This window comes from Pomacea canaliculata, linkage group LG2, assembly GCF_003073045.1.
Source record: "Pomacea canaliculata isolate SZHN2017 linkage group LG2, ASM307304v1, whole genome shotgun sequence".
In the NCBI taxonomy this organism is placed as follows: domain Eukaryota; kingdom Metazoa; phylum Mollusca; class Gastropoda; order Architaenioglossa; family Ampullariidae; genus Pomacea; species Pomacea canaliculata.
Window position 1 is genome coordinate 648,127 of NC_037591.1, and position 25,663 is coordinate 673,789.

Genomic DNA, 25,663 nt, shown 5'->3' on the forward strand with positions numbered 1-25,663 from the left:
TGTAACATTATTTAAAGAGCAAAGTAATTTTTTTTTTTTACCTAAAAGCAGTAGCTATAAACAGATGTCAATAATAATAATAAATGAAGGATTTGTATAGTGCATACTCACAGAAGCGCTTAAAACAAGAATGAGACAGGGACAGCATACAAAGGGTGGAACAATAAGCAATAGTACTGAGGATGCGTAGAAGAAAAACACAGAACACACAAAGAGGAACCAAGCAACAAAAAACAGAATATCGAGTAGCAAAAAGCAGAAAAGGGAAGGGTGAAAAAGAACTAGCATTAGAACTGTGTTAGGAGTAATACTCAAGGAAAGGTGTGTTTTCAGTGCAGATTTGAAGTATTCACTTGTAGGTAGGTGGCGGATATGGAAAGGGAGAGAGTTCCATTGTTTTGCTGCACAGTAACTAAAATCCTGTGACCATATGTTGTTGTTCTGATGATAAGTATAGTTAGGACACTGTCATCAGACGAAGAGCAGAGTTGTCTGGCTGGGACACAAGGGAAGAGAAGTTCAGAGAAATAGGGCAGGAGCCTGCAAAGAAATTAAAACACAGCACGAACAGTTTGAAATGAATGCGAGAATAAATGGGTAGCCAGTTCAGAAAACGAAGGAGAGGAGTGACATGGTCCCAATTCCTAGCTCTAAGCATAAGGTGTGCAGCAGAGTACTGTACTTTCTGAAGTTTCTGACTGAAGTATGAGAGGCAGCCTGCAAGCAGTAGGTGAGTTGAATTAAGTATGGTAAGCTTAGTTGAAATGATGGTGGCATTCTAAGTTTCTGAAGTACCATCATGTGTCAGGATGTTTATCTCCATGACAGTGCAACAGCATTTTTTGCTTTGGGTGTAACTAAAATAAATTACAGATTTAAGGCATAATCAGCCTTTTTGTGCTCAAATTATTGTTTAGTTATAAAATTAACATTACAGTTTTTTTGAAATTGTAAAATAAGCCATTTTTTGAAGACAAGTAACCCCAGAAGTGTGGCATGATTAGAGTGTTAATGCTATGAAAATATAGGTTTACCAGAGAGGTTTATCATGATAAGAGCCTCAAGACTTATAGTGATCTGAATATTGTGCAGTGAACCCTCATTTTTATTACATTTGTTTGTGTGTAAAGCAAATTCAGCCTCTTGCGCATTATTATTATATAAAAAGTAAGTAAAAATTTTGAACTGGTTATTTAACTCAGATACAGAAAAAGTAAGCACAAATAAATACCTGCATCAGGATCATGACAGTAACAGTAGCAGTGGCTAGGCTGGACATGATGAGACACAGCACACCAGGTTTACTATGACGTACAATCTGTACAAGTCCTTTTTACCAATCCTGCTTTATGGATGTGAAATATGGTCTCTGCAATTTAAAGAGGAGAATCTAGGTATTCGAGAACTATTGCCTAAAGAGGTTGCTCAAAATCTTGTACAGGAAACATAAAGCCAATGGCTTTGTACAAAGCACACCACACTTGTTGGACACCAGGAACCACTGCTCACAACAGGTGACATAAACTGGTCTGGTCCATCAGTATGACACTTGTTGAAACTGTCCTTCAAACTACCTTGAAAAAAAAATCACTCCCCAGCACAGTTCATGTGGACCACCAGCAACCAGCACAAGTTTGATCAGGTTATTTTAGCAGCACTCCTAATAAATACAAGATCACATGACTGGGATCTTACTTCTCAGGTTGTGTCAGCACAGTCCTTAAAGACACCTGTTAATCTCAGGATATATCACCACAATCTACTAGTTTTTCCCATTTTGTTCCTGTTGAGCTATTTACTGTGTTGTGCAGGGAAGGGTCCAAAGACAAGCATGGGCCAAATGGGCATTGCGCCAATGGTGGCTGGCCACACCTACCTCAATCCTGGCCAAGATGACCAGATGGTGTGTATTTTGAAAATATTAATGTGCTATTTATCAGTATATTTGTGCATGCTATTTATGCTGTACCAGACATACTCGCCCAGAAACTTGTCATTGTGATGTATCACTGACTTGTTGATCTCTGAACCTGAATTCTTTGCCCATTGTTTAAATTGATTTTTATTGTCCAGAAAAAGTAGGATATATGTTAGCAGTTACAGTTTGTGTAAAATCATCTGTATTCTACTGGATGAAGACTGACCATTACTTAAGTTTTGTTTAGTTTGCACTTAGTTGCTACCTTGGGATTAAACACCCATTTTCCCTACTTGTTTAGGCTGCAGTCATTACGCTGTATAATTTGAAATAAATCAGTAGTTTTGACTATTAGTGTAATTATTTTCAGATTAAGCATAAAAAATGTGCAATATGAAAGTCTCAAAGGATATATTTCATTGAAGGATTTTTATGTTTATTTTGCACAATCTGATATTAAATGCACCTTAGTTTATTCCTTGTTGCTCCTTTGAAGAGCATAGGGCCGCAAATGCACCTTATTTATAACGAAACAATATGCAACTGTTTTGATGTCAGGATATCATCTTTATTGTATTTCTGGATGCAAAATATTTAGAAAGTTGCAACTGATTGACCAACCAACTTGCTTAGTTGAATTACTCTATGCGTACACCATATGAAATGAAATTTTGTGAAAATATAAGATTTGTACTAGATTTGATGTGTCACATCACATTTTACATTATGTTACATGGTTCAGCTACTAATCAGTCTTATTTTTATAAATTTAGTATTAAATTTGTACACTCACGTTCATGTGAGCTGGTGGTATAGTATGTATGCATCAACACACACACTCACAGAGCCTCTCCCCTCCTCCCCAGAAAGAAGAGTGTGTTGGTTGTGGTGTTGTCAGGGTGGTGAAGGGAGAGAGTGGTGCAGTGTTCACCAGCACAATGAGGATTAGCTCTCCTTGGTTCAGATCTCATCTTGGGCATGCTGTTCTTTCATTACATATAGCACCAGCTTACAGGGCCAGCTGCTCTGCCATTACAACCTTAGTTGCTGGCTTGACACAAAAACACTACTTTCTTTCTCTTCTTCCCCCTCATCACCATCCACCACACATACATGCAGTGATAGTGTGCATTGTTTGGTGTACTTTGAGATGGTAATAAATGATGCAATTAGTGTTTCCCACAGAATGTTGATTTTGATGTGATGTACTCTACCCAAGAGGTTATCCCATATAGCATGGCTGCCTAGAGTCTTATCCACTCTTCAGAAATAGCTTCTTTTGCCCTTTTAGAGTACCAAACATTTATCTCAAAGAGATAAAAACTCTGCAGATAACAACAATTCACAGATGGCCACCTTTCCTGAGAACAGCTGGTCACTATTTCATGCACCTGGTAAATAGACACATCCTGCATAATCACTACCTTTCTCTCTCTCCCTCTATCCCCCTTACCCTCCCCCCTCCCCACACACTCTCCCACCCGGTCACTTAGTAAAGAGACTTGACTCACATGCAGAACTTGTGAGTAATTGCCTTCCAGTGAGACTTGATAATAGTGTAACATGCACTTGCATCTGATTGCCAAAGATTGGCCTTCCTAGAGAATTTTGTACCATGCAATGACAAGTTGTGAAGCTGATTATCAAAGATTAGCCTTCCCAGAGTAAACATAACTATTCAAGCAAATGAGGAAGATAATTTATTCAAATAGAAAATAAAAATAATGTGCAAGTTGCTTGAGTGTAAATGAGTGTCTAGTAGTTTTTAAACATTCTTCTTGCTTGGGGTAACCTTATGATCAGTGGGACTTACATTTGCACATAAAATTAAGATCACATTTGCTCAGCAGGATCCACTCAATGTATGCTCAGTGAAGTCATGGATATGCTTGCATAAATCATTTGGATCTGTAGTTATGCAGCAAGCCCTACTCCATAAATACTGCATTTACATGTACACATCATGACCTTCATTAGAAGTGTGCACCTACACAAACACATGTTCAGTCTATCATAATCTTTTCTCTCTTTTGCATGCTCGTACACTTCTGTTTTTTTCTGAGTTTATACTTGACCCTAATCTTAATTGGTTAATCAGGTTTTTTTTTTCAGTCTTTCGCTTAATGATATGTGTTATTGATGTTTAGCTGGCCCTCGAGACCAGTTAGCTCCATAGTCTGACATTTTGTACTCTATCTTCAGGTGCAAATCTTCAGGTTCATATATTTATGAAGTATCTGTGTCCTTTGGTTCCAATACCTTTCTGTATGTTAGCAATGGGATCTGCTTCAGGCATGTTAATTCCTGTGATTTAAGGTATGACTACCTTGGGCACTAACATGCTTTCATTTTTTAAAATTGCTCTGTCTCCATACTTGTGCTGCATAGCTTTGTCCTGCGGTGTAACTATTAATGTTACAATTTACATTTGATTGTGGACTTAATAACTTGTGTCTTCCACTGCAGGAGGTGAGGGGTTATCGTTTAAGCCTTGGTCGCTACTACCTCAGCTGGGTTTTGTACTTTCTCACGGTGGGGCTTTTGCGCCTGTTGTTCTACTGGCTTCCGCATCGGATGGTGGAGTTCACTCACACAACCTGTCCTCTCAGCATGGCCACCACGGTCATCTTAAAGGTAGGCTTATTGTTGGTTCAGCTGTCAGCACCATAGTTATCGCAGCAGGCCTGTAAGTGTAACCAATTAGTACCATAGCTATAAAGTTCTAAGCCTGTAGGCTACACCCTTTGCCAGCATGATAATAAATGTAGGTTTGTAGAACTGTAAACAGTGGAACAGGCTTGCATACAAGAGTGAGAGCTAGTTGGCTTAAGGTTGAAAATGGTGTGATGTAGCTACTTTTAGTGACGACATTATTCTGACACAGCAGCAGAAAATCATGTAGCTAATATGTATAGTGCTGTGCTTTGATCTGTAGGATCAGTATGACCAGTACTTTGTTACATCTGTCAACACAAACTCTGGAACAGGTGGCAGGGGACATTCGTAAGTGTTCTTTCTTTAATCATTGTAATGTAGGCAAAAATAATTTTGCTTATATTTTTGATCAATTTTTTTTAGAAAGTAACAAGAAATCAAAAACAGTTTCTTGGGAAAATTTACACTTTTGGATCAAGATATACTGTATAGAAATATTTGCAGTAACTGGGAATCTTAAAACTGTCTTTAAATAATTGGCTTTTTTTATTTAACAGAAGCAGCAAGACTTTGATGTTCAACAGGTTCAAGAAGTCAGACAATTTTGATCAGACATTTGACAATCCTGTGGTGGTAAGTGCCAGCTGAAAACTGTATATAGAATTAGTGCACATCAGAAGATTGCATGAACATTTAAAACAAGAAAAAGAATTCATTTATTTGCTAAAGTGACATTGCACAAGGAACATCTTAATGATGACTGCCTCTTACTTGACAAATGCCAATTGCACCCACACACTCAGAGATGCCACTACATGCACTATTATATGTACATCTAAGAAATTAAATGCAAAAACAGAAAAAGAAAATTCTTCTTGCACCCATGCATGTAGCCACACACACATTCAAGCACACACATGTACACACACAAAAAAACAACAATGTTGTGTGAGATCAAGTGAGTGACAAAATCAAGCAGTGAATCATTTTTAAATGGTATTTATCATAGATGTGGTGTTGCCATCCTGTTTTTTGTCAGGGCTGTCTTCCTTAGCTTGCATCTTCTCAATGAAGCTTACAGGGTAGGGGAACCAATTTCCCATGGTGATGATAGAGTTGTGGTGGAGTGAGTCTTTGTCTCCTTGTGACTTACATGTACTCATTACCTTCCTTATTCCAATTATGGAGCCTCAAAAGAGTTTCATATTGTTAGCTTTTTTGTCACTACCTCTGCGAGTTGGAATTGGGTAAGTTGCATGCCTGATGTGATCAAGGATTTCATTATGAAAGTAAGCTCTGATGCTTCTCAGCAATGGACTGATAAGGTAGGCTGCTTTAGCCTTGGTGAAATGGCTGACAGGAGTCTGAGGCTGCTAGAGTTTGCTCAGAGCCACAGGCTAACTAACCTTCACCAGTACTCTTACAAAAGGTTGTGGCTGTTGACCTGGCATTTTCCAGATGACTTGAGCCATAACCAGATTGACTTCATCACTACCAAGATTCTTCAAATCAGACATCAACAAGGCATAGATGAGGGCATAGCAAAATCGATCATAATCTTGTCTTAATAAGCCTAAATCTAATGGGGAAGCATCACACACCCAGTCCTCATCTCCACTTTGACCTGGAAAAGTTTGGGGGCCTAAATGTTGCTGAACTCTTTCAGGCATGGAGGCAGATTGGCTGCCCTGAACATGCTGGATTGTGACATGGACACCTTTGGGTATGTCAGAGAGGTGGTCCTGTCAATAGGTGAAAAGGCCCTAGGGTGCCTGAAGGCAAAGAAAGACTTCCTGGGTCAACGGAGAAAGTTTTTATCTTTGTGATGACAGGTGGGCCCTGAAAAGTGAAAGAAAAAGCAACCCAAAAAAGGGATTGAATATCAGAAGGTTTATTGCAATATCAGGAAAAGGATGAAGGAAACCTGGAATGAAGACAGATACCATAAAACAGAAAGGAATGGCCTGAAGTGACAACAGCTCACAAATGAGGGTCAGCAGAAGTTCTGTTATCGAAGACGGTGCTCCATTGCTTCCTGATGGAAGACGGCTGTACTAGACCAATAGAATACCACTCTGACCTTTACAACTTCGTGCTGGTGACAGACAGGAGCATCCCTCAAGATGACTTGGTTACAGAAGATGGCCCTGCAGGCCTACAGGTTCTGTGGGAAGAGGTCAAGAGGCCATCCACAACCTGAAAGGTGGGAAGTCAGCAGGAGTTGATAACATCCCAACGAAGTTTCATTTGTGGAGGAAAAGAGAGAATGAATGTACCTACAGCCTTGTGTCAGAAAATTTGGAATGCAAGCAATGGCATGAGAATGCAATCACTGGTCATAACCCTGCCGCAAAAGGGGAACCAGAGTCAATGCCAGAACTATCAGACAATAAGCCTAATTAGTCATCCAAGCAAAGTTATGTTGAAGGTGATTCAGAACTGCCTCACACTGATGGCACAGGAACTGCAGGCCAGTTGCAGGGCTTGCAGGAGCAGACCTTCAGCAGTTGTGTCCTGATCAAAAAACAAAGTAAACATCTTCACCATATTTTTATATATATTACCATATATTTTTATGTTTATATAATACCATATATTTATATATTTAAGAAGGTCTTCAACAGAGTCTGGCATAAGGTGTTGTGGCACGTGATGCAGAATTCAGCATTGAAGAGGGCATTTTCCAAACCCTCAAATCCCTGGAATCCAGTTCTTGGAGCTCTTCTTCTTGTTCCCGATTGCCCCCATTGGAGCATAGGGCTGCAATTTGGGAGCTCAGTACTCCTTAATAATCAGGTGAGGGTGTCGTGAACTCCGGGGAATGAGCACGCAAAGGTGGTCAGAGGTTGCGATTCCCGCTGCCTCAGGCTGATCACACTCTCGACACCTCTACCAATTCGCGCCGACATAACGTGTACGCGCACACTTACACTAAATTGCTAATTACACTTTAATTGACTCGGAGCCCCCATCGTACCTCCCCAATAAACAACGCAAGGCAATTTAGTGTATTAAAGGAAGTTATTAATAATCGAGAGTATTTTCAACAATTTGCAAGATGATGCAATCACAAAATATGACCGTTATCTAGGGTGTCCCGTTATTTGTCTATCCCTAGTCTAGGTAACGTGAGCCACTAATTAGCTTAACTAATACACACAACACACGCACTCACATAACACACACTCGCCACTTATCTTTCCTCACAAAAGTCTCTTGCCACGTGAGGGGCCCCTCTCATGTTGACTCTGGCACCACCGCGTGCCACCATGGGTCTGTCTTGTCCCTAGGCTGGACTGCTGTCTCAAGCTTAACAGCGCCTAACAGGACCAAAACTGATCTACCAGCCTCTGCCTTTACTGTTTGCGACCAAACAGATACTGGAGATGAAGTGTTGCGCACTCTGTGCTAGAGTGGGTCTTAATGCACCTATTGAGTCAGTTGTGCTGAAGCTGTCACAATTCCAAGACAACTCACAGCGGAGAATGTGAACAGCCTTGAAGAGACCTCTGCTACAACTTTACTCCTCAAGAACCCGGTACGAAAGACCACGAGTCTTGACCGATCACAATACTAAATCCTCATCTGCAAGATCATCCTCCCTCGCGATTGGTCAAACATACTTCAGTCTCACCTTCAACCATTCTGCTACCTAGCTACATGCAATCACTCCGTAGCTAACACATGATAGACAGGTGGTCACTGTGACTTATTCCAGCACAAACTACACCCCCTCTTTACCCCCTCTCACTAGTAAGGCAATCTGCGACTACTGCGCCATCCCGTCTGGCTTCCTATTCACTACCTGTGTCCACCGGGTGGCAATAAAAGGTAGCGCTGTTGTCCTGTTTCAGGTGTACCGCGGACTTCTATAATTAACGGGCGTAGACTGACCACTGCTCTCCCCTTCTCTGAGAGATCCCCTGCAGTAACAACTACTGTCCCACATTCCAACCTGACCCTGCACCATGTCCGTCGTGACATAAGCGGTTCACAGGTCTACTCATTCCAGGGGAGATAACAGGTGGTGAGACTTCTTGGCCTTTTGTCCACCCGACGGTCCAGTGCTGCCAAAGGCCGACTACTCTGTCTCGACATAACTCACCGCTAACACATTCCCACAGTTACCCATTTCACCTTCTGACAGTCTGCTTACCAGCGCGTCCGCCTGTTTCGTGGAACAGAAGTGAGACACCAACACTATAGCCCTATACTAGTTATATATACTGTCACATGACAGAGGGAATGCTTTCTGATGGCATTAGGTGTTCACCAAGGCTTTTCCCAGTGCTGTTCAACAGCCATCTAGAGAAAATTATGTGAGATACACTCAAAGAGCACCACACCTGTGTCCATTGGAGGGAACGGGGGTAGGACACCAGGCAATCTATGCTTTAGCGATGACATCAATATGATTGTATTAGCAGGCTCTCACAGACTCGCCACCAGCTTCAATGCATATGTGATTGAAATCAGCTTGGACAAAAACAAAGTAATGGTGATTAGTATTGGACAAGGGAAAATCTGAGTTCCATGTGAACAATGTACAACTTCAAGGCATGCAGAGTTTCGGTACCTGGGTGCAGCGCTCTCTAAAGATGGCTGCTGGGTAGTGGACATTTGACAAAGAACAATGGCAGGAATGGTGATGCTGAACACAGTTTGTGACAGCAACAGCTTGGTCATGAAGTTTAAGCTGTACAAGTTTGTAGTTGTTACAGTCATTCTTTATGGTAGCAAAATATAGACTTGGCTAACCGAGATGGAGAGAAAGATCCAGACATTTGAAACTAAATGCTTCAAGATACTGCTCCAAATCTCTTACAAGGAACACAAAACAAATGAATTTTTATGCAATATGGTTGCTGGCCTGGTTGGTCCCCAGGAACGTCTGCTCGCCACTGTCAGGTGGTGAAAAATAGTGTGGTTCAGTCATATTGCTTGACATAGCACCCTACCTAAGACAATGGTCCGGGGGTATGTGGAAGGAAGATAGTGGATAAAGCAAAAGAAATCATGGCTGGGTATCAACAAAGAATGGACAGTTTTCAAGTTGGGGGAATCTACTCAGAAGTGCTCAAGATAGGTGCTGATGGCATGCCTTCGCCTCTGCTGAGTCTTTTCACATCTCCATGACAACTGGGACTGGCTGGTTTGATACATCAGGTACTAGTGAATGGAATGTGATGTAAAATCCTTCAAATTTTAGTCCTCATAGACAGTTCTTGTTGTATGCAAGCAATATTACATGGTCTCCCCTTTGTTTGAAAATAGACACTGAGTTATCTTTTCTTTGTTTCCTCTTTGTTCTGGTTTAAGGTTGAAGTGCCAGGAATGCGGTGGTTTGTTTCCAAGAAAGTAAAGTATGTCTGGGATGAAGAACAGCAGAACTTTGTCAGATTGCGGTGAGTGCTCATGTCATGATGTAATGTTGTATTAGTGTAGTTTAATTGATAAAGTGAATAAAGATTGCTTATGAGCATGTACTGATGTATTAGTGTAGGTGTTTTTATAAGGCAATTAAAGACTACTTATCAGGATCTATGCTGTATTAGCGTTGTGTTGACACTGATATCTACCAAACTAGATAGACTTGTCACAGACGCTCAAAATATTATATGAAGTGCTATGAGCAAAAAATTTTTGGAATGGCACTATATAAATCCTCATTATTATCATTATTAGTCATGTGCTTTATTGACAGATAAGAATGCAGACATCGAATACCTACAAATTAATGGGTCAAATAAACAATGGTAATGTGAACAAACCCAGACATTAAAATGTATCTCCTCTGGAGTTTTTTTCTCTGTAATGCTTGTTTTTCCATTTAGAATTTCATAAAAATAACAAAGGTAAGTATCGACCGAAAATTTATCTTTTTGAGTCTGATATCTTGTTGCTGTGAAAAGCCAGCATAACTTTGTTTCACATAGTGTGGCCTCCTCTGTTGTTTTTCTAGAGGTTTAGAAGTGGGACACAGTTTTTCCTACTTCCACCAGCTTCAAGGCTTCACTGTTTCACAGCAAGCAGAACAGTAAGTGAAGTCTCATTTCTTTATTTTGTCTGCAAATATAGGACAGCAAGTGTGGTCTTTTCTCTCAATTTGTAGTCTGCAAATAAAGAATGATTTCAAAACCCTATTTCATTTTTAAAAAAATTAATGTGGGATCAGAAACATTAAACTCCATATCAACCATTATAGCATTTGGTTTAAAAACCAGTCAAGAAAAGCTGTTACACATCCACTCAATCTTTGTTCCTGTTACTTTTGTGATTACAACTGTCCTCCAGGGCAGATATCCCGCAGTCAGTTTCTGTCAAGAGGTTTTTATTAAAAGTTGAGAGCAGGTGGCAGCACATGCTTGTATAGTTGAGAACTGCTCACCAATAAAGGGTGCAGATGGTTGTGCTCTTGAAAACTACCCACAACTAGAGGATAAATGCTGGCTTGCGTAAAAGGGCAGCCCACAAGTAGAAAGCACAGATACTTGTTAACTTGTGGACTGTCCATACCATTATGATTTTTTTTATCTAGTCTTTCTTTTTTTTTCTAGGCGTCAGATGTATGGCATAAACTCTGTTGCTGTTCATGTCACACCCATCATCGTTCTACTATTTAAAGAGGTGAGTAAAGAAGCATAGACCATGAATGGTCCCAAGACTCTCAGTCTTCCCTTGATCGGTACCTGTCGTTGCAGAAAGCACCTGGATAGATGTAGCAACTGACAGGGCCCGCCACTCTTGCCTATTTTGAGTGATAATGAGCAGGATGACCAGTCCAGTCTTTGGCGTTCATAAGCCAGTTTTTTCTTTGGCAACCGCAGCTTCAGCTACCCTTCAAGGTGTCTTGAAGGACAGTTTTGGACAGGATGTCATGCCAGGTCATATAACTAAAGTCATACCTGGTGTCCTACGAGTGTGGCCATCTTGTTTCGTACAAAGTCGTTAGTTCTAATTTCTTTCTATGAGATCTGGAGCAGCCTCCTCGGGCACTTGTTCTCAAATACCTGGATTCTCCTTTTTGTTTTGGCAGAGTCCGCGTCATGTCCATAGAGCAGGATATGCACTACCAGGGATTTGTAAAGTTTGTACTTGGTTGTGAACCTTATCTTATGGCTATGCCAGATCCTGTCTGGTGTGGAGCTGCTGTCCTTAGAGAGGGTGGCTCCTAGTACTTGAAGCTGTTTACCTTTCGAACTGGACCCCTTTCAGGTAGATCTTTTTCTTTTCAGTGCTGGTCTCCATAACAATGAGGGCCTTCGTAGTGTCTTCCCCATCCTGCTTGAGCAGCTGGTACATTATCAACACCTTTCAGACTGTACAGCTCTTTTGACCTAGGACTGGTAGGTGTGCAGGTTCACTGTCTCTAGTCTGATTGTTTTGGGGGATGTTGGCATCGGTCTTCAGCTGGAAGTTGTACAGGTCTTTGCAGTACTCATTCCGTCGGTTGAGTACAGCATTGCTTTCTAAGAGAAGGTGGCCATTACTGTCCTCGATGACTGAGGTCTTGTGCTGATCTGTCTTAGTCTGTCTTGTGCTGATCTGTCTTAGTAGTCGGTAGGCCTTTTTGTTGTCACCTCGTGCCATTCCATCCTCTATGTCCAGGCATTGGCTCTCAATCCAGTTCTCCCTAGCTGCCTTCATCCCTTTCTTGATCACACAGTTCACTTCTTTGTATTTGGTAGATGCTTCAGGTTAGGTTTTCTCCGTCTTCAAGACCCTCCTTTGGTCACAGAGATCTAGAATGTCATTCTTGAACCATGGTTGTTTCTTATTCCTTTGTTGCCCTAGAACCTCCTGGACTGTTGACAGAAGCAGCTCTTTGATATTTCTCATGAGGGTGTCTACATCATAGTCCACCAGCAATTTTCCTCCAACTGTAGCCTTGAAGACTTCAGCAATGTTTGGGTGTTGTATCTTCTCCAAATTAAAGGGAATTTGGGGGTGTTTGAGTGTCGCTTCGCTTTCAGCTTCAAGTTCATTAGAACAAGGTCATGGTCACTACCTATGTCAGCGCCTGGGTATGCCCTTGTCTTGGCCTTGTTGATGCTGGATTAGAAGTGACGGCAGCAGGATATAGTCAGTTTGATTAAGGACAAATCCATCTGGTGAATGCCACCTTGCAGTCCTTAATTTCTTGTGGGGATGTAAGGTGATGGCTAAGGTGAGTCTCTGGCCCTTTGCAAATTCTATGAGTCTGATGCCTCTGTCGTTGGTTTTGTTGAGGCCAGAGTTGCTTGCTGTTCCTTCTTGTTGCTGGTAGGCATCTGGGCTGACCTTGGTGTTCCAGTCACTGAGTACAACAAGGAACTGCTTTCACAACCTTAAGTTTGTTGGCAAAACTCCTCCTCTTCATTGTCTCCATGCATGGACATCAAAGCATATACTGGGACAATGGTGACACTGTGGGGCTTAGCTGAGACACACATGGAGATCAGCCTGCTGTTTACGGGTGTACAGTTGATGCTGTACTCATGTCTGGTGCCCGTTCCACAATACCACAGTTTGTGGCAGTTGTCTGTTGTTCCCCCAAATCCTGTCCATCTGAAAACAATGTCCCACTGGCACCATTTTATCTCATGGGTGAGCTGCTGCACTGCTGCTGTTTTGAGTCCAAATGAATGTTCCCTCTCTTAGCTTGATTTCTGCTTTGGTTCCAGTAGCACACTTCTCGCTGTTCCCATGCTGGAGCCTGCCAGTAGGGAACATGGTCGATGTTGATCCAGGTCTCAACTGCTCCGGCATGGTGTCTCTTCTGCGGCATATATTCATGGTCCTAACATTGAACATTTTGTGATAAACAAATGTGTTTCACTTAAGAAATGCAGACGATTTTAACTGTAGAGATTCATGTAGATAAATACGCTGCTGTTACTTTATTGTGTCTTTCATGTGGATAATCATACTGCCATTTATAGTTGCTTTCTTGTGGATAAACACTTATTTTATTATGGCTTTCATTCTTCCAAGAGCATAAACGTTGTTGTATTGATCTTAAAGTATAATCTTAATCATCCTTTTGGGGTGAAAATTAACCTTTAACATATTTTCATTCATTTATTTTAATATCACTACTTCTTTTTAATGCTGTTCTTAAAATGGGCAGACGCTTTCTCTTCTGTAGCCTGCTGTACTTACACACACATGGACATTATGATGATAATAGTTGCAATTGTGACAAGAAATAAATTTTCTTCTTTATTCTCATTTGGTTACTTTGTATGCAGCAGACATCTTACTGCATTACTTTTATGAAGTTTTTGTATGTACCCTGATTTATTTGAAGAAGTTATTGAGTTGGTGAAATTGCAAGAATTTGTTTATAATGTTCCTGGTGTAGGTTTTGTCTCCATTCTACATCTTCCAGCTGTTCAGCATGATCCTTTGGTACGTTGAGGGATATGTTATCTATGCTTCCTGCATCCTTGTTATCTCTAGCATCTCCATTGTTGTCACCATCTACCAGACACGAAAGGTAACTCTTCAATATAGCACCACCTTAATACCTCATGTTTTTATCTGGTTTTCTCATCAGCTCTGAACATGTCACAGTTTAACAATGGGATTGTAGTAGTGGTCACATGATCAAAGAACTCCAGTCCTTGTTGAATTAATGCCGGAGAGCAAAGATGAAAAGTCTGCTGAGGCAGTCTTTGCATATTTTAAAATGACAGTTTTCTTAGGAACTGCAAATACTATTTTAAGCAGTAGTTTTAAATTGAAACAGCAGTTTTAATGCTAGGCGCAATTTCAGTTTAAAAAAACATGGTATAGTGTTTTCACCAAGTTAATTGCTGCATTTCCAGAGTAGCTTGGTGTTTAATGTTGAAGTCTTTAATGTCAGCACACCACATTATCTTACGTTGCCACATAATGACATCGTCTAGAGACTGTTAAGACATGTTTCCCCACCGGTGTTTTGCCAGCTTTTAACACAACTTATAGAACTGGCAAAATCCTTGCAGAGTCACGTTCTTTTGTTTTGGCTTCTGCAACAAATGGAACAAAATCAGCATTTTATAGCACCAGTTCAAAGACTGTCATCTTGGCTCTAAAGACATGTGCAAGTAGCCCTTTTCTGGTAGGATACTATAAAATGTGGTAGAGGAATAATTTTTGGGATGAGTTCACATAATTGGATTCTCCAATTATTTCTAATTCGTTTAATGCTGATGAAAAGTAATACAATTAACACTTAAAATGGTAGTGGGGACGATGTATTCCAACTTTTATATCTATTAACCTACAGTAAAGATAACCGTCATTGACACACTATTTTAAAGAGTATTTTTAAACATTTTAGCTATAGGATTTGCAAGAAAGTAGTCTTTGTTTTCTGATACTAAAATTCAAATGAAAGATGGTAACTGGAACAGAGAGAACTCCTGTGATGAAAGCAGATTATGAGACAAATTAGAAAAAAATTATTCATACTGTGCAGATTTTCAAACATAAAATGCTAAATAATGAAATATTTTATTAGATTATACGTAAGTCTTAAAATATTAATCAATTTTATGTTCTTATTTTTGGCAGTTGAAGTACAGATCCATATTAAATTGAGTTACTTGCCCCACTTACTTATTGTTACTTTTAACTATAACAAACTACCTTATTGGTTAACTAACTTTAGTTTAAGGGGGGTAATTCATATTAAAACAATTCCTGAAAGAAACGATCAGTTTCTTTCTTTATATAGTTATTTATTTACGAACAGTGTGATATGTTTTGTGACATTACTCTTTTTTTCTGTGGAAGCGATTTGTGTAGAAAGAGTTAATCATATATGACAGTTTGACATTTTTATGCTGCAAAAACTGATTGTTATTTATTTTTGCTATAGTTCCAGCGTGAGCTGAGAAACACTATTTCATCATCAACACTTGTCACAGTGTGCCGAGGGGAAGATGGTAAGTGTACCTTCATATTGTAAGAAATGGGATTGCAGGAGAAAGTGTAGCAATAAGTTTACTGACAGCATTTCTGGTTGTTTTATTCTCAAAGCTAATGATAAACGAACTACAGATGTTTCCTGTCTGTAGATCAGGGGTGGAGGAAGTTTTCTTTTTGCAGGCTGGTCTCAAAAGGCTGGTAAAATACAAAAAACCCACAGTAGGTGACTGCACAGCAAACCTAGTGATAATGGAATAAACAACAAATAAGTACATAATGGGTTAGTCCAAAGACATCCACGTGCCGTACTTTGCCCACCCCTGCTGTAGATGGTAAGAGGTGTACATCTAAACTGTAAAAAGACTACATCTATACTAGGTAGAAGATTAAAACCTACAATACAGTTTTATTAATCCACAAGAGCAATTCCACATAGTGCTCATTATATAGAGATAAATACATACACATACATGTTGAAATAATTTCTCGCACGCACACACACAAACATATTCCCAGCAACAGTAGATAGAGGCGGCGACCCCAGGTCACCTCAGGCTAGTACAAGATCACAGCCAGTAGAATTGATCAAATGAATGGCACGTGGAATGAATGAGTTGCGGTGACGATTGGTTCTGCATACAGGCATCGCGCACTTCAGCCAGACCGCAAGAGTGAAAACTCACATGCCAACACATGATCAGAAATAGGATACAAGATGCCTTCCTAAGGATTTCTGATGACATAAGGCTGCAGATCCTTCTGCCTGGTTCCGGTGATCTTGGAACAGATATTAACAAGGGAGACAAGACTGTTCCTGTTCCCTAGGGAGAGGCTGTGGAACCAAGAGATGAAAGAAAGTGATGAGGCTTTCAATGAAGGACTGATAGAACGGAGTGAAGATGACAGAGCTGACAGAGAAAGATCTGAGTTTCCATAGGAGGTACAGTTGTTGTTGGCTCATGTCAGTGTTGATGTCCCATTTAGCTTGTTATCGAAGATAGTACCTAAATATTTATGAGTCGACTACCTCGATGGCTACCTCAAGATTGTTCATCCAAAAGTCGAAGATCATTTCCTTAGTCTTTGAGGCATTCAAGACAAGGAAGTGTTTGTCACACCAGCGTACATTGGCTTCTGGAATTAATTCCTGTTGTGCACAAAGACGATAACTTTAACATAACTGTTATATTGTGCAGTTTTTGATGAAATACAATCGGAGGATCTGGTGCCTGGTGATGTTATAGAAATTCCACGTCGTGGTTGCATGATGCAATGTGACTGTGTACTGATAAGCGGCAACTGCATCGTCAATGAGAGCATGCTTACAGGTGAGTGCAGGTACATTACTTAATTAGTACACGTTTGATGTATTTGGTTAGTAGTCATTTATTATGCTCACAAGCGAGAGTCCACACCTGGTGTATTTGGTTCGTGACAGGCACAACAGCTGACAAGACTCACCATTCATGCCTGTTTTTGGACTTGGCGTTGACCATGGTATCTTGAAAGAATAGTCTCAGACAAGGTGTTGTGTTGGCTCACATGGCCAAACCAGACCAGCTTATGCCACTGACTGTTACAAGTAGGAGTTCCTGGTGTCCTACTAGTGAGGAAACAATGTTTCATACAAAAATCAGTGATTTTATGTTCTCTGACTGGATTCTCCTCTCTTTATTGGCAAGAAGGGTTCATGTTTCACATCCCTAAAACAGGATCAGTACTATGAGGGATGCAAATATTGTCCTTCGTAGTTAACCTGATGTTGTGACTGCTCCAGACACCATCCAATCTAGCCATTGCCACTGTTGCTGTTGCAGTGTTGATAAGATATTTGTTGTGGAACTGTCTTTTTTGGAGTTAGTGTCATAGTGTCTGTTGTTGCATGGTGTTGTGGTTAATTAGAGTGTGTTGTGTGGCCCAGTACCCCTTTCTTCCGCACTCGGTTTTTTTTCAGGGTTACCTGCCCTTAGCATATGGCATATACATCCTAACTCTGTGAGCACAGGGGGGATTATTTGCTGGGATCCCACCACTTGGCGTAAAACACCAATCCCCACCCCTAGCCCCCCTCTTCCCCCCCACCATTGGACAGGACAACCTGTCTAACTCTTGATATTCATAAGGCAGTTCTTCGTCTGGCCACTGTATCATGGACTACCCTCTAACCCTCTAATGTACCTTGAAGAACAGTCTTTGACAAGATGTTGTGCCAGGTCACATGGCCCAAACCAGACCACCTTACATCACATGACTGTTGAAAGTAGAGGTTCCTGGTGTCCTACAAGTGTGGGAGGGTGGCTCCTAAGTACTTAAAGCTGCTTACCTCATTGAGACTTACCTTTTTCAGGTAGATCTTTGCTTTGTTGTTGCCAACAATAATAACTTTGCTTTTATCAGTGCTGGCCTCCATTTCATGTGTTCGAACTGTCAGTCTGATGGTGAGGTCATGCAGTTGTTTGTTAGTGCCTGCTAACAGGCCAAGTCATCTGCAAAGCGTAGGTTGCAAATCAGTCTTGCACCAATGGAAATGGAAGGGTGAATGTCATGAAGGGTTTCATGTTCTCCAATAAGATGTTAAACAGCACAGGTGATAGGGGTAACCCTTCACATATGCCTACTTTAGTGCAAAAGAAGGCTCCTCTTTGGTTATCCACCAGTACTGTGCTCATTGAGCTGTTATACTTGACTTCAGAGTCTTGGACAAGGCCTTCTTTGTTGAATTTTGACATCACATGCCATAGCCAAACTGTCAAAAGCCTTTTTTTTTTTTAAGTTTATGAAATTCTAATAGAGGTCCTGCTGCTGCTGAAGGTGCTTCTATTTCAGGATGCGACAGTTGAAGATCTCCTCAACTTTGCTGCTTCCTGGTCTGAATCCAGCCTGTTCTTTTGCTAGCAGTTTCTCTGCGGGAGTGCTGATGCGGTTCTGGATTACTTTCAGCATGACTTTGCTTGTGTGGCTGAGAAGGCTTATGGTTCTGTAGTTCTGGCACTGTTTGCTATGACTAGGAATTTGTGCCATTCTTTGCATACCCAGAGTGTCACAGAGCAGTGGGGGCTTTTGTTGTTTCATTTCCTTCCTGCTTGAGCAGCTTGACTGAGACCTCAACGACAGGTGACTTTCCTCCCTTCTGACTCTCACCATGAAAGCGTGCTCACAGATTAGTATAAATATGGTGTATTTGGTTAGTGGGATTACAGTAATGATGAAAACACCCACAGATTAGATTAGAAACATGGTATATTAGTGGTTGTTATGAGAGCATGCTCACAGATTAGTACAAATATGGTGTATTTGGTCAGTGGTAATATAGTCATTGGTTCATATAAATCATGGGTGGGGAACCTTTTTTCCTCCAAGGTCATTTAGGTATTTATAACCACATTCATGGACCATACAAAATTAAAAATGAGCCTGCTTTATTTGGTCAAGTTGTAGTTTGTGGCAAAGTGTTAGCACTTTTACATGTACAAACCCACAGCTGTCCTCTGAATCACCAAAATCCACCTTTTCATAATTAGTTGCGTGAAAACTATACTCTGTAACTATGGAAAGCATAGTAAAACAACTGTTTGGAGTCTGCAAAATAGATTTATTATGTTGATAATTAAAAAGTTCCTAGAGGAGAGAGAATATATAGTAACAAAACCTTTTTTTCTTATGAACAGTTTTCTGTTTGTGGTTGTGCAGTGAAGGTATATTAAAAGAATAAGAATGACTATTTAGTACACTTCATGGCATTTCTAAAGTGTACACACATGCTACTCATGCAGACATATTTGCACATGCACAGATAAACATAATCCCAGACTAGTTTTCACTAGCCAAAGCTATTTTTATTTGTTCATCTTTTGGAGATCCATGAAAGGATAATGTTGGATAGTTGTAGGTCTTAAGTTCACCTTAGTGTACCTATTCACTTAATATACATTTGTGTTGCTATGAAAAAGCTTAAAGATTTACTGAAATTTGTGACTGCATTGTGGGGCCAGATGTTCCCCACCCCTTGTATAAATGGTGTATTTGATTAGTAGGGATAGAGTCATGATGGGAGCACGCTGACAGATTAGAAACAGGGTATATTAGGTTAGTGATAACATGATGAGAGCAGTGGGGATACAGTCATGATGAGAGCATGCTGACAGATTAGTATAAATGTGGTGTATCTGAAAATAGTAGCAGTCATTATAACAGCATTCACACAGGCTAGTGCTAGCATGGTACAAGTACTTGTGAGATTATGGTGTGAGAACATTAGGAATAATGTTTAGCCAGGTAGAATTGACGAAACAAACATAGCTCTGAGTTTGTAGACATCAGTTATTTTTTTACAATTTGCTGTGACTTGTCATCTGATCTTTATTTGGTGTTGAAGGTGAAAGTGTGCCCATCACAAAGACATCAATTCCCAACCCAATTGTTGGTGGTGGCGTGGATGAGACCTCGTTCTCCATAAAAAAGCACAGTCGCCATGTTCTCTTCTCTGGAACCCAAGTGATCCAGACTCGTTTCTATGGTTCTCAGCGTGTAAAGGCAGTTGTTTTGCAAACAGGTATGTGATCAGTTTGTAGCAAGTTTGCTTTGGTGGAAGGAAAGTTCCATGAGATCTTTTCACTGCCACCAGAGGCCAGTTTCATGAGCAACCTGAACCATCAGTTGAGTGTGACCAGAAACACTAATGGGAGCAAGCTGAAGATCAACAAGTTTGATAAAGCACATGAGCCATCCATAGATAATTTTGGAATAAACATGCTGTGACCTATTAAAAGTCAGCTGAGGGGCATTGATTTTTGGTTTCAGGATGTATATGATACAGCTCCAGACAAATATTGTAGGGATTACAGAAACAACCAAAAATCTAGTCCAGGAAAGTTTTTAAAACTAAACCATTTGTTTTGCACAATGCAGGATTTTCTACCTCAAAGGGTGAACTGGTGCGATCTATACTTTACCCAAAGCCTGTAGACTTCAAGTTCCAGCGTCACTCTTACTACTTTGTTTTGGTGCTGGCTCTTATTGCAATGATGGGCTTCATCTACACCATCATCCTTAAGGTCAGTTCTGAGACCATGAATACAGAGTTTTAGTCACTATTTGCAGGTAGCCAATTTATTTAGCATGGTAAAAAGACTGGGTAAATCTGCTTCATAAATATGAGGTATAGAGAATATGTTGTTACCCTCTGCAAGAATGTATTAATTATGCAGGCTGTTAAGAGTGCAACATAAAGAGGCTGGCCTACAAAGGCCAGTCGATCAACAGCTCTGTTTGGTGTTTGGGTCTGTTTTGATCTGTTGATGACGGAGGGTACAGCTCAGGAGGAGTATGCATTTGACCTTCAGCTTGGCAGCCATGTCAGATCAAGTGGTGTACAGGCTAGACTGAGCCTCTGATGCTGTGAAAGTTTGTTTAATGAATGTTGACACTAGAAGTTTGTTTAATGTACAGTTACACTGCTTTGGGTGGTGTGTGAACATGAGAGAGGTATCATTAGCAGTTTTGTGGTGTTTGTAATTTTGATGATAACATTGTAAAAGTAGTCCTTATATTTCATGCATGTAAATGTTCATGCAAAACAGCGAAGGTAATATAAATATACACACACATACACTGATCAAAGGACTTATTAAGTGTATGAATGGTGTTTTCTTGTTTTTCAAGGTTCAGGCGAAAGCCAGTGAGCAATATCATTATACGATCTCTGGACTTGATTACTATCACAGTACCACCTGCACTTCCTGCTGCTCTGGCCATGGGGGTCATCTTTGCCCAAAAGCGTCTTGCAAAAATTAACGTTTATTGTATTTCCCCACGCACTATCAGCATATGTGGCACCATCAACACTTTCTGCTTTGACAAGGTGCAACCATCTTACCTTTGTTCTTTAACTGTTACCAGTTTTAACTTATTATTTAGTCATGTGGCTATTTTTATCTCAAGAAACTGACTGGTGCTTTGTCCAGTTCTTATTTAACTCTTAGTTCTTTTTTTCACAACCCTGTGACCTTTTCAGGAGAGGATCAAAAGCCTAGATGCCATAACATCACTAGACATAACATCATTGTTGCCTTGCATATCATGGTGTTGAATTAACATGTCCAAAGGCACTTTTCTGAATTTTTACTGATTTTGGTTGCTTTGTGTACAGACAGGAACACTAACTGAGGATGGACTGAATATGCAGGGGGTTGTACCTGCATCTGGAGCAAAGTAAGTCTTGACAAGCAGTTGATAAGTGTTGTTATCACTAAAAATAGTGAATATTGACATGAAGATGAGCTCTGTTGTTATTACTAGAGGTAGTGAGTATTGAAAGACAGATGAGGACTGTTGTTATTACTAGAGTAGTGAACATTGCAAATGTATCTAGTACAGACCTGGGCAAAGGCCGGCCCGCCTCCTGTCTCTGACCGGCCCGCCCACCAGTATACTGTATATACTATGTATACTGTATATACTATGTATACAGTATTGGGTAAAACTGAGTTAACTATATTAGTCCGACCCTCTAAAACCATCCCAATTTCTCATGCGGCCCCTTGGGAAAATTAATTGCCCACCCCTGACGTAGTATCTATTATCTATTATTGTGTTTGTCTTTTTTATATTTTTGAAATCTCTCTGAATTTTGTAATTGTTCTTAATTTTTCCAAATCTCACTTCACCAACAGTTTCACTACATGACTGTACAGCTTCTCTACACAACTTCTCAGTTAGCATTATTGAATCCTCTTGCTATTAAACCTCCAGCCTATTGAGTTGACATTTTGAGAAAACTTTCTCTTTACTGTCATTTTGTGAATGCTGGTCTTAGTAAACAACGTCCTTTGAAAAAATCCACTACCTGCTCTGCTGCTCGTCCTTCCTCTGCTGACTATCCCTAATCACCAAGTTCTGACACAGATTCTGCTAAAGCTTCGCTGTGTGTTGTCAACTCTCTACTACTAACTAGGTCATGTTTCCTCCAAACGCCATTTGCACACTCCCTTCTGCAGCGTGTGTAATACTTTGAACATTCACAGCCATTGTAAAGATTCTCTGACTCATCAACATCAGGATCATCATCGGTGTGATCCAGTGCACCAGTTGTACCAGTTAATGCCATTTCCAGTAACACCTGCTGGTAACACAACCGACCAATTCAACATGGTCATATGAGAACAGGAGACTGCCATGAAGGGTTTTTGTGCTAAAACTGCCAACAGGGTTGAGAGGGCAAAGAACAGCGAACCCCTATTGCTAGAACAAGCAGCAAACTCAGCATCAAGCAGACGACACGACATAGCATGGGCATGACATCAGGCGTTGCTACGGTCAGCTAAAAAAAGCCTCGACCTTTCCCCACGAACTGGATAAAAATAGCCTGGAATATGACATCAAATGTCGTCTGCTGTAAGCTGCCTTTCTAATACCAGTGCGTCCCAAGCACCAAGAGAAAGGCAGGCATAGAAAAATGTCTGACACACGACACCAAGTACCTGTCTTTTGCTGCTGCTTTATGGTTCCCACATACATCTTTTGAATGTGTACAAGTCTTTTTTCGGCTTCCTATTGTTTGATATACGTGTTCTGCATCTATAGACCCCCTCCAAGTGCCAAGAACAAACTCATAGCCTCTACCTTTTTCTTGGAATTTCATAATATGCTGGACTAGAGCAATGCACTCAGTGGACCTGCTGTGCTTATTGGAGATGATAATGTCCATTTTGACAACAACTCTCATCCTGACGCAGTAAAAATGTCAGAACTGTTGCACACTTTTTGTCTCGTCCAGTCTGTTTTGCAGTCCACACATAAAAGGGATCACATCTTGGACTGGGCCATGCATCGACCAATTATTGCAGCAGTTGATGTTTCTCAAGATCTCACATCTGATCATTACTGTGTATTGATTGAACATCGCAGATGCCCATCATCGGCACCAGATTTTTAACTTGTCCGTTATGCAGTGTTGATATAGTCGCATTCAAAGCACAGCTGTAAATAGCCCTGCTCCAGGCACCCTGTGCTGACCAACTTGACTGTTTTGTGTAGAGTTGTTGAGGACATGCCCCAGTGTCTATACGTCTGATGTGCCAGTCCACATGCTCACCTTGGTGTTCACAGGGCCATGCTGACCTCCGTGACCTGAAGTGAACTCGCCGGCGAGCTGAGCGTGTTTGGCGGAATACTGTACTCACTATTCACAGAGAGATTTATAAGGCCGCCAAGCCAAGCATGCAAAATGTGTCAACAAGGCCAAGACATCATATCTTCAGGCCCAAATAATTGCACCTCCTCCAGAGCACTTTTTAACATCTGCAGTTGAATGACTGAAATTCTTATTTGGTTCCCTTTGTGTTTTCTGTATTTCATTTTATTCTTTGTTTAGTAGTGTTGTTTATTCTTTTATAGCTCATATGTTATTTGTTTGTTTTGCTGTCCCTTGTATGCTGTCCATGTTTCGTTCTTATTTTTAAGCGCTAAGAGCTTGGTCCTTAGGAGTGTCAGTATGCACTTTACACATTTTACATTTATTATTATTATATACAGTTTATGATACTTGTTCCCTTGATATATATAAAAAATAAGTATTGTACATGTTTACTGAATGTAGAGAGTATTATTGTTCACTAGATATAGAGACTAAGTATTGTAAATATTTTGCTGAATGTGTTGTACACATTTCACTTGATATAGAGAGAGTATTGTTATTGTTTACTTGATAGAGAATGAGTATTGACAAATTGACAAACCATAGTGATAAATATATCATTATATATAGTTAGTGATATAAATGTTCACTAGATGCCATGGATAGTTCACATATGTGGCAAGATAGTTCACATTAAGTGTGAGAGAGGGTAGTTCACATTACAAGTGTGACAGGGCAGTCCACATTACCTCACCATGAAGTGTTTGAGGTCAGTCTTATTCCATAAAGAATAATGGCTCTCATCTTTCAGTCATGTAGATTTCATAAAATTATTAGTTGTGGGCAAGGCCAGTTAATACCAGTACTATCAGTGTTTGTATGATCCATAATATATTTTGGTTGTTGTGTGAGACAATCTGCAGTTGGATAATAAGCATGGACAGTGATGAGTCTTGTTTTTAAGCTTTAGAGGCTTTATAGATTAGTACTGCTGGTGTGAGAGTAGTTTTTGTGGTATCTTCAGGTTTGATCCAGAGATTCGTGATTTAACACTGCTGCCCAAGGGACCACTGATAGAGGCCATGGCAACTTGTCACTCTCTGACCATCATTGAGGGTCAGTTAATGGGGGATCCACTCGACCTGATTATGTTTAACGCTACCAACTGGGTAAGTCACCCATATGAAGCTTTTCAGCCATCTATGATACCTTGAGAATGTGAATATTTAGTGTGTTTTTAACTGGAATAAGTAGCGTAGAGAAGATGGATGGATGGGAGATTGTGATACAAATTTGTAGAAGAGATGAGGAAGTGTAGTTGACACAAAGTTGTAAATGAAGTGAAGTGTAGTGTGACACAAAGGAAAACATCAGCTGTAACAGGAAGGGCAAGATCATTGTAGCCATGAAAATGTGTGAGGAGGTACATTATCAAGGGAGGTGCATTGAAGAGAGCTTGTGTTGATTATAGATGTTTTTAAAGTATGACAAGGGAGGTTAATTGTCAGTTTATGGAGAGAGCTTATTGTGTTGGCTCATGATGTTTTATGCTGTTGGCATCTAAGCTAAGCTAGTCCTTCCCCAGAGAAAAGTGCCAAACCAGAGAAAATTACTTGGGCTGGAGATGAGATTAGAAGTCTCAGATTCTGACTGACAGAAGAAGTTGCTATGCTGTGAGAAAAGGCATCAGACTGGGATGGAGGGGGAAAGAGCTTGATGCTGATGCTGAGTGTGAATTTTTGACCAACCTGTCTTGAACACCTCTTTTTTTAGATCTTACCATATTTGTGATGACGTGTGATGTGAAAGTGTGACACAGGATGTCTGTGTTTCAGGAACTAGAGGAACCAGGAGAGGAGGAGAGCAGATTTGACATGATTGTACCAACCATTGTACGGCCAAAGAATCAGTCTGGACTACACTATGCCAGCACAGAACAGGTCAGACTACTAGGCTAGTCATATATAGTGGCTTTGTTCATTTTGGTGCATACCATTAGAACAGTGGATGGTATGGAACACCCTTAGGAGAGTGATTTTGAGCACATAAAGGAGAGGAGC

At 40.5% G+C, this 25,663-nt stretch overlaps 1 protein-coding gene across 1 annotated transcript in view; it reads left to right on the forward strand.

The window, feature by feature from the left end:
• Positions 1-534: 534 nt before the first annotated feature.
• LOC112556269 (probable cation-transporting ATPase 13A3) overlaps positions 535-25,663 on the forward strand; it is a 54,704-nt gene continuing 29,575 nt past the window's right edge. The window contains exons 1-17 of the mRNA XM_025225108.1: positions 535-730; positions 1,812-1,903; positions 4,385-4,552; positions 4,854-4,921; positions 5,131-5,206; positions 9,893-9,978; positions 10,536-10,610; positions 11,131-11,200; positions 13,917-14,051; positions 15,420-15,486; positions 16,666-16,797; positions 19,845-20,021; positions 20,378-20,533; positions 21,139-21,329; positions 21,618-21,679; positions 24,628-24,772; positions 25,439-25,543. Of these exons, the coding sequence (XP_025080893.1) occupies positions 706-730; positions 1,812-1,903; positions 4,385-4,552; positions 4,854-4,921; positions 5,131-5,206; positions 9,893-9,978; positions 10,536-10,610; positions 11,131-11,200; positions 13,917-14,051; positions 15,420-15,486; positions 16,666-16,797; positions 19,845-20,021; positions 20,378-20,533; positions 21,139-21,329; positions 21,618-21,679; positions 24,628-24,772; positions 25,439-25,543 (1,830 nt within the window). The 5' untranslated portion in view covers positions 535-705. The remainder of the gene's footprint in view (positions 731-1,811; positions 1,904-4,384; positions 4,553-4,853; positions 4,922-5,130; positions 5,207-9,892; positions 9,979-10,535; positions 10,611-11,130; positions 11,201-13,916; positions 14,052-15,419; positions 15,487-16,665; positions 16,798-19,844; positions 20,022-20,377; positions 20,534-21,138; positions 21,330-21,617; positions 21,680-24,627; positions 24,773-25,438; positions 25,544-25,663) is intronic.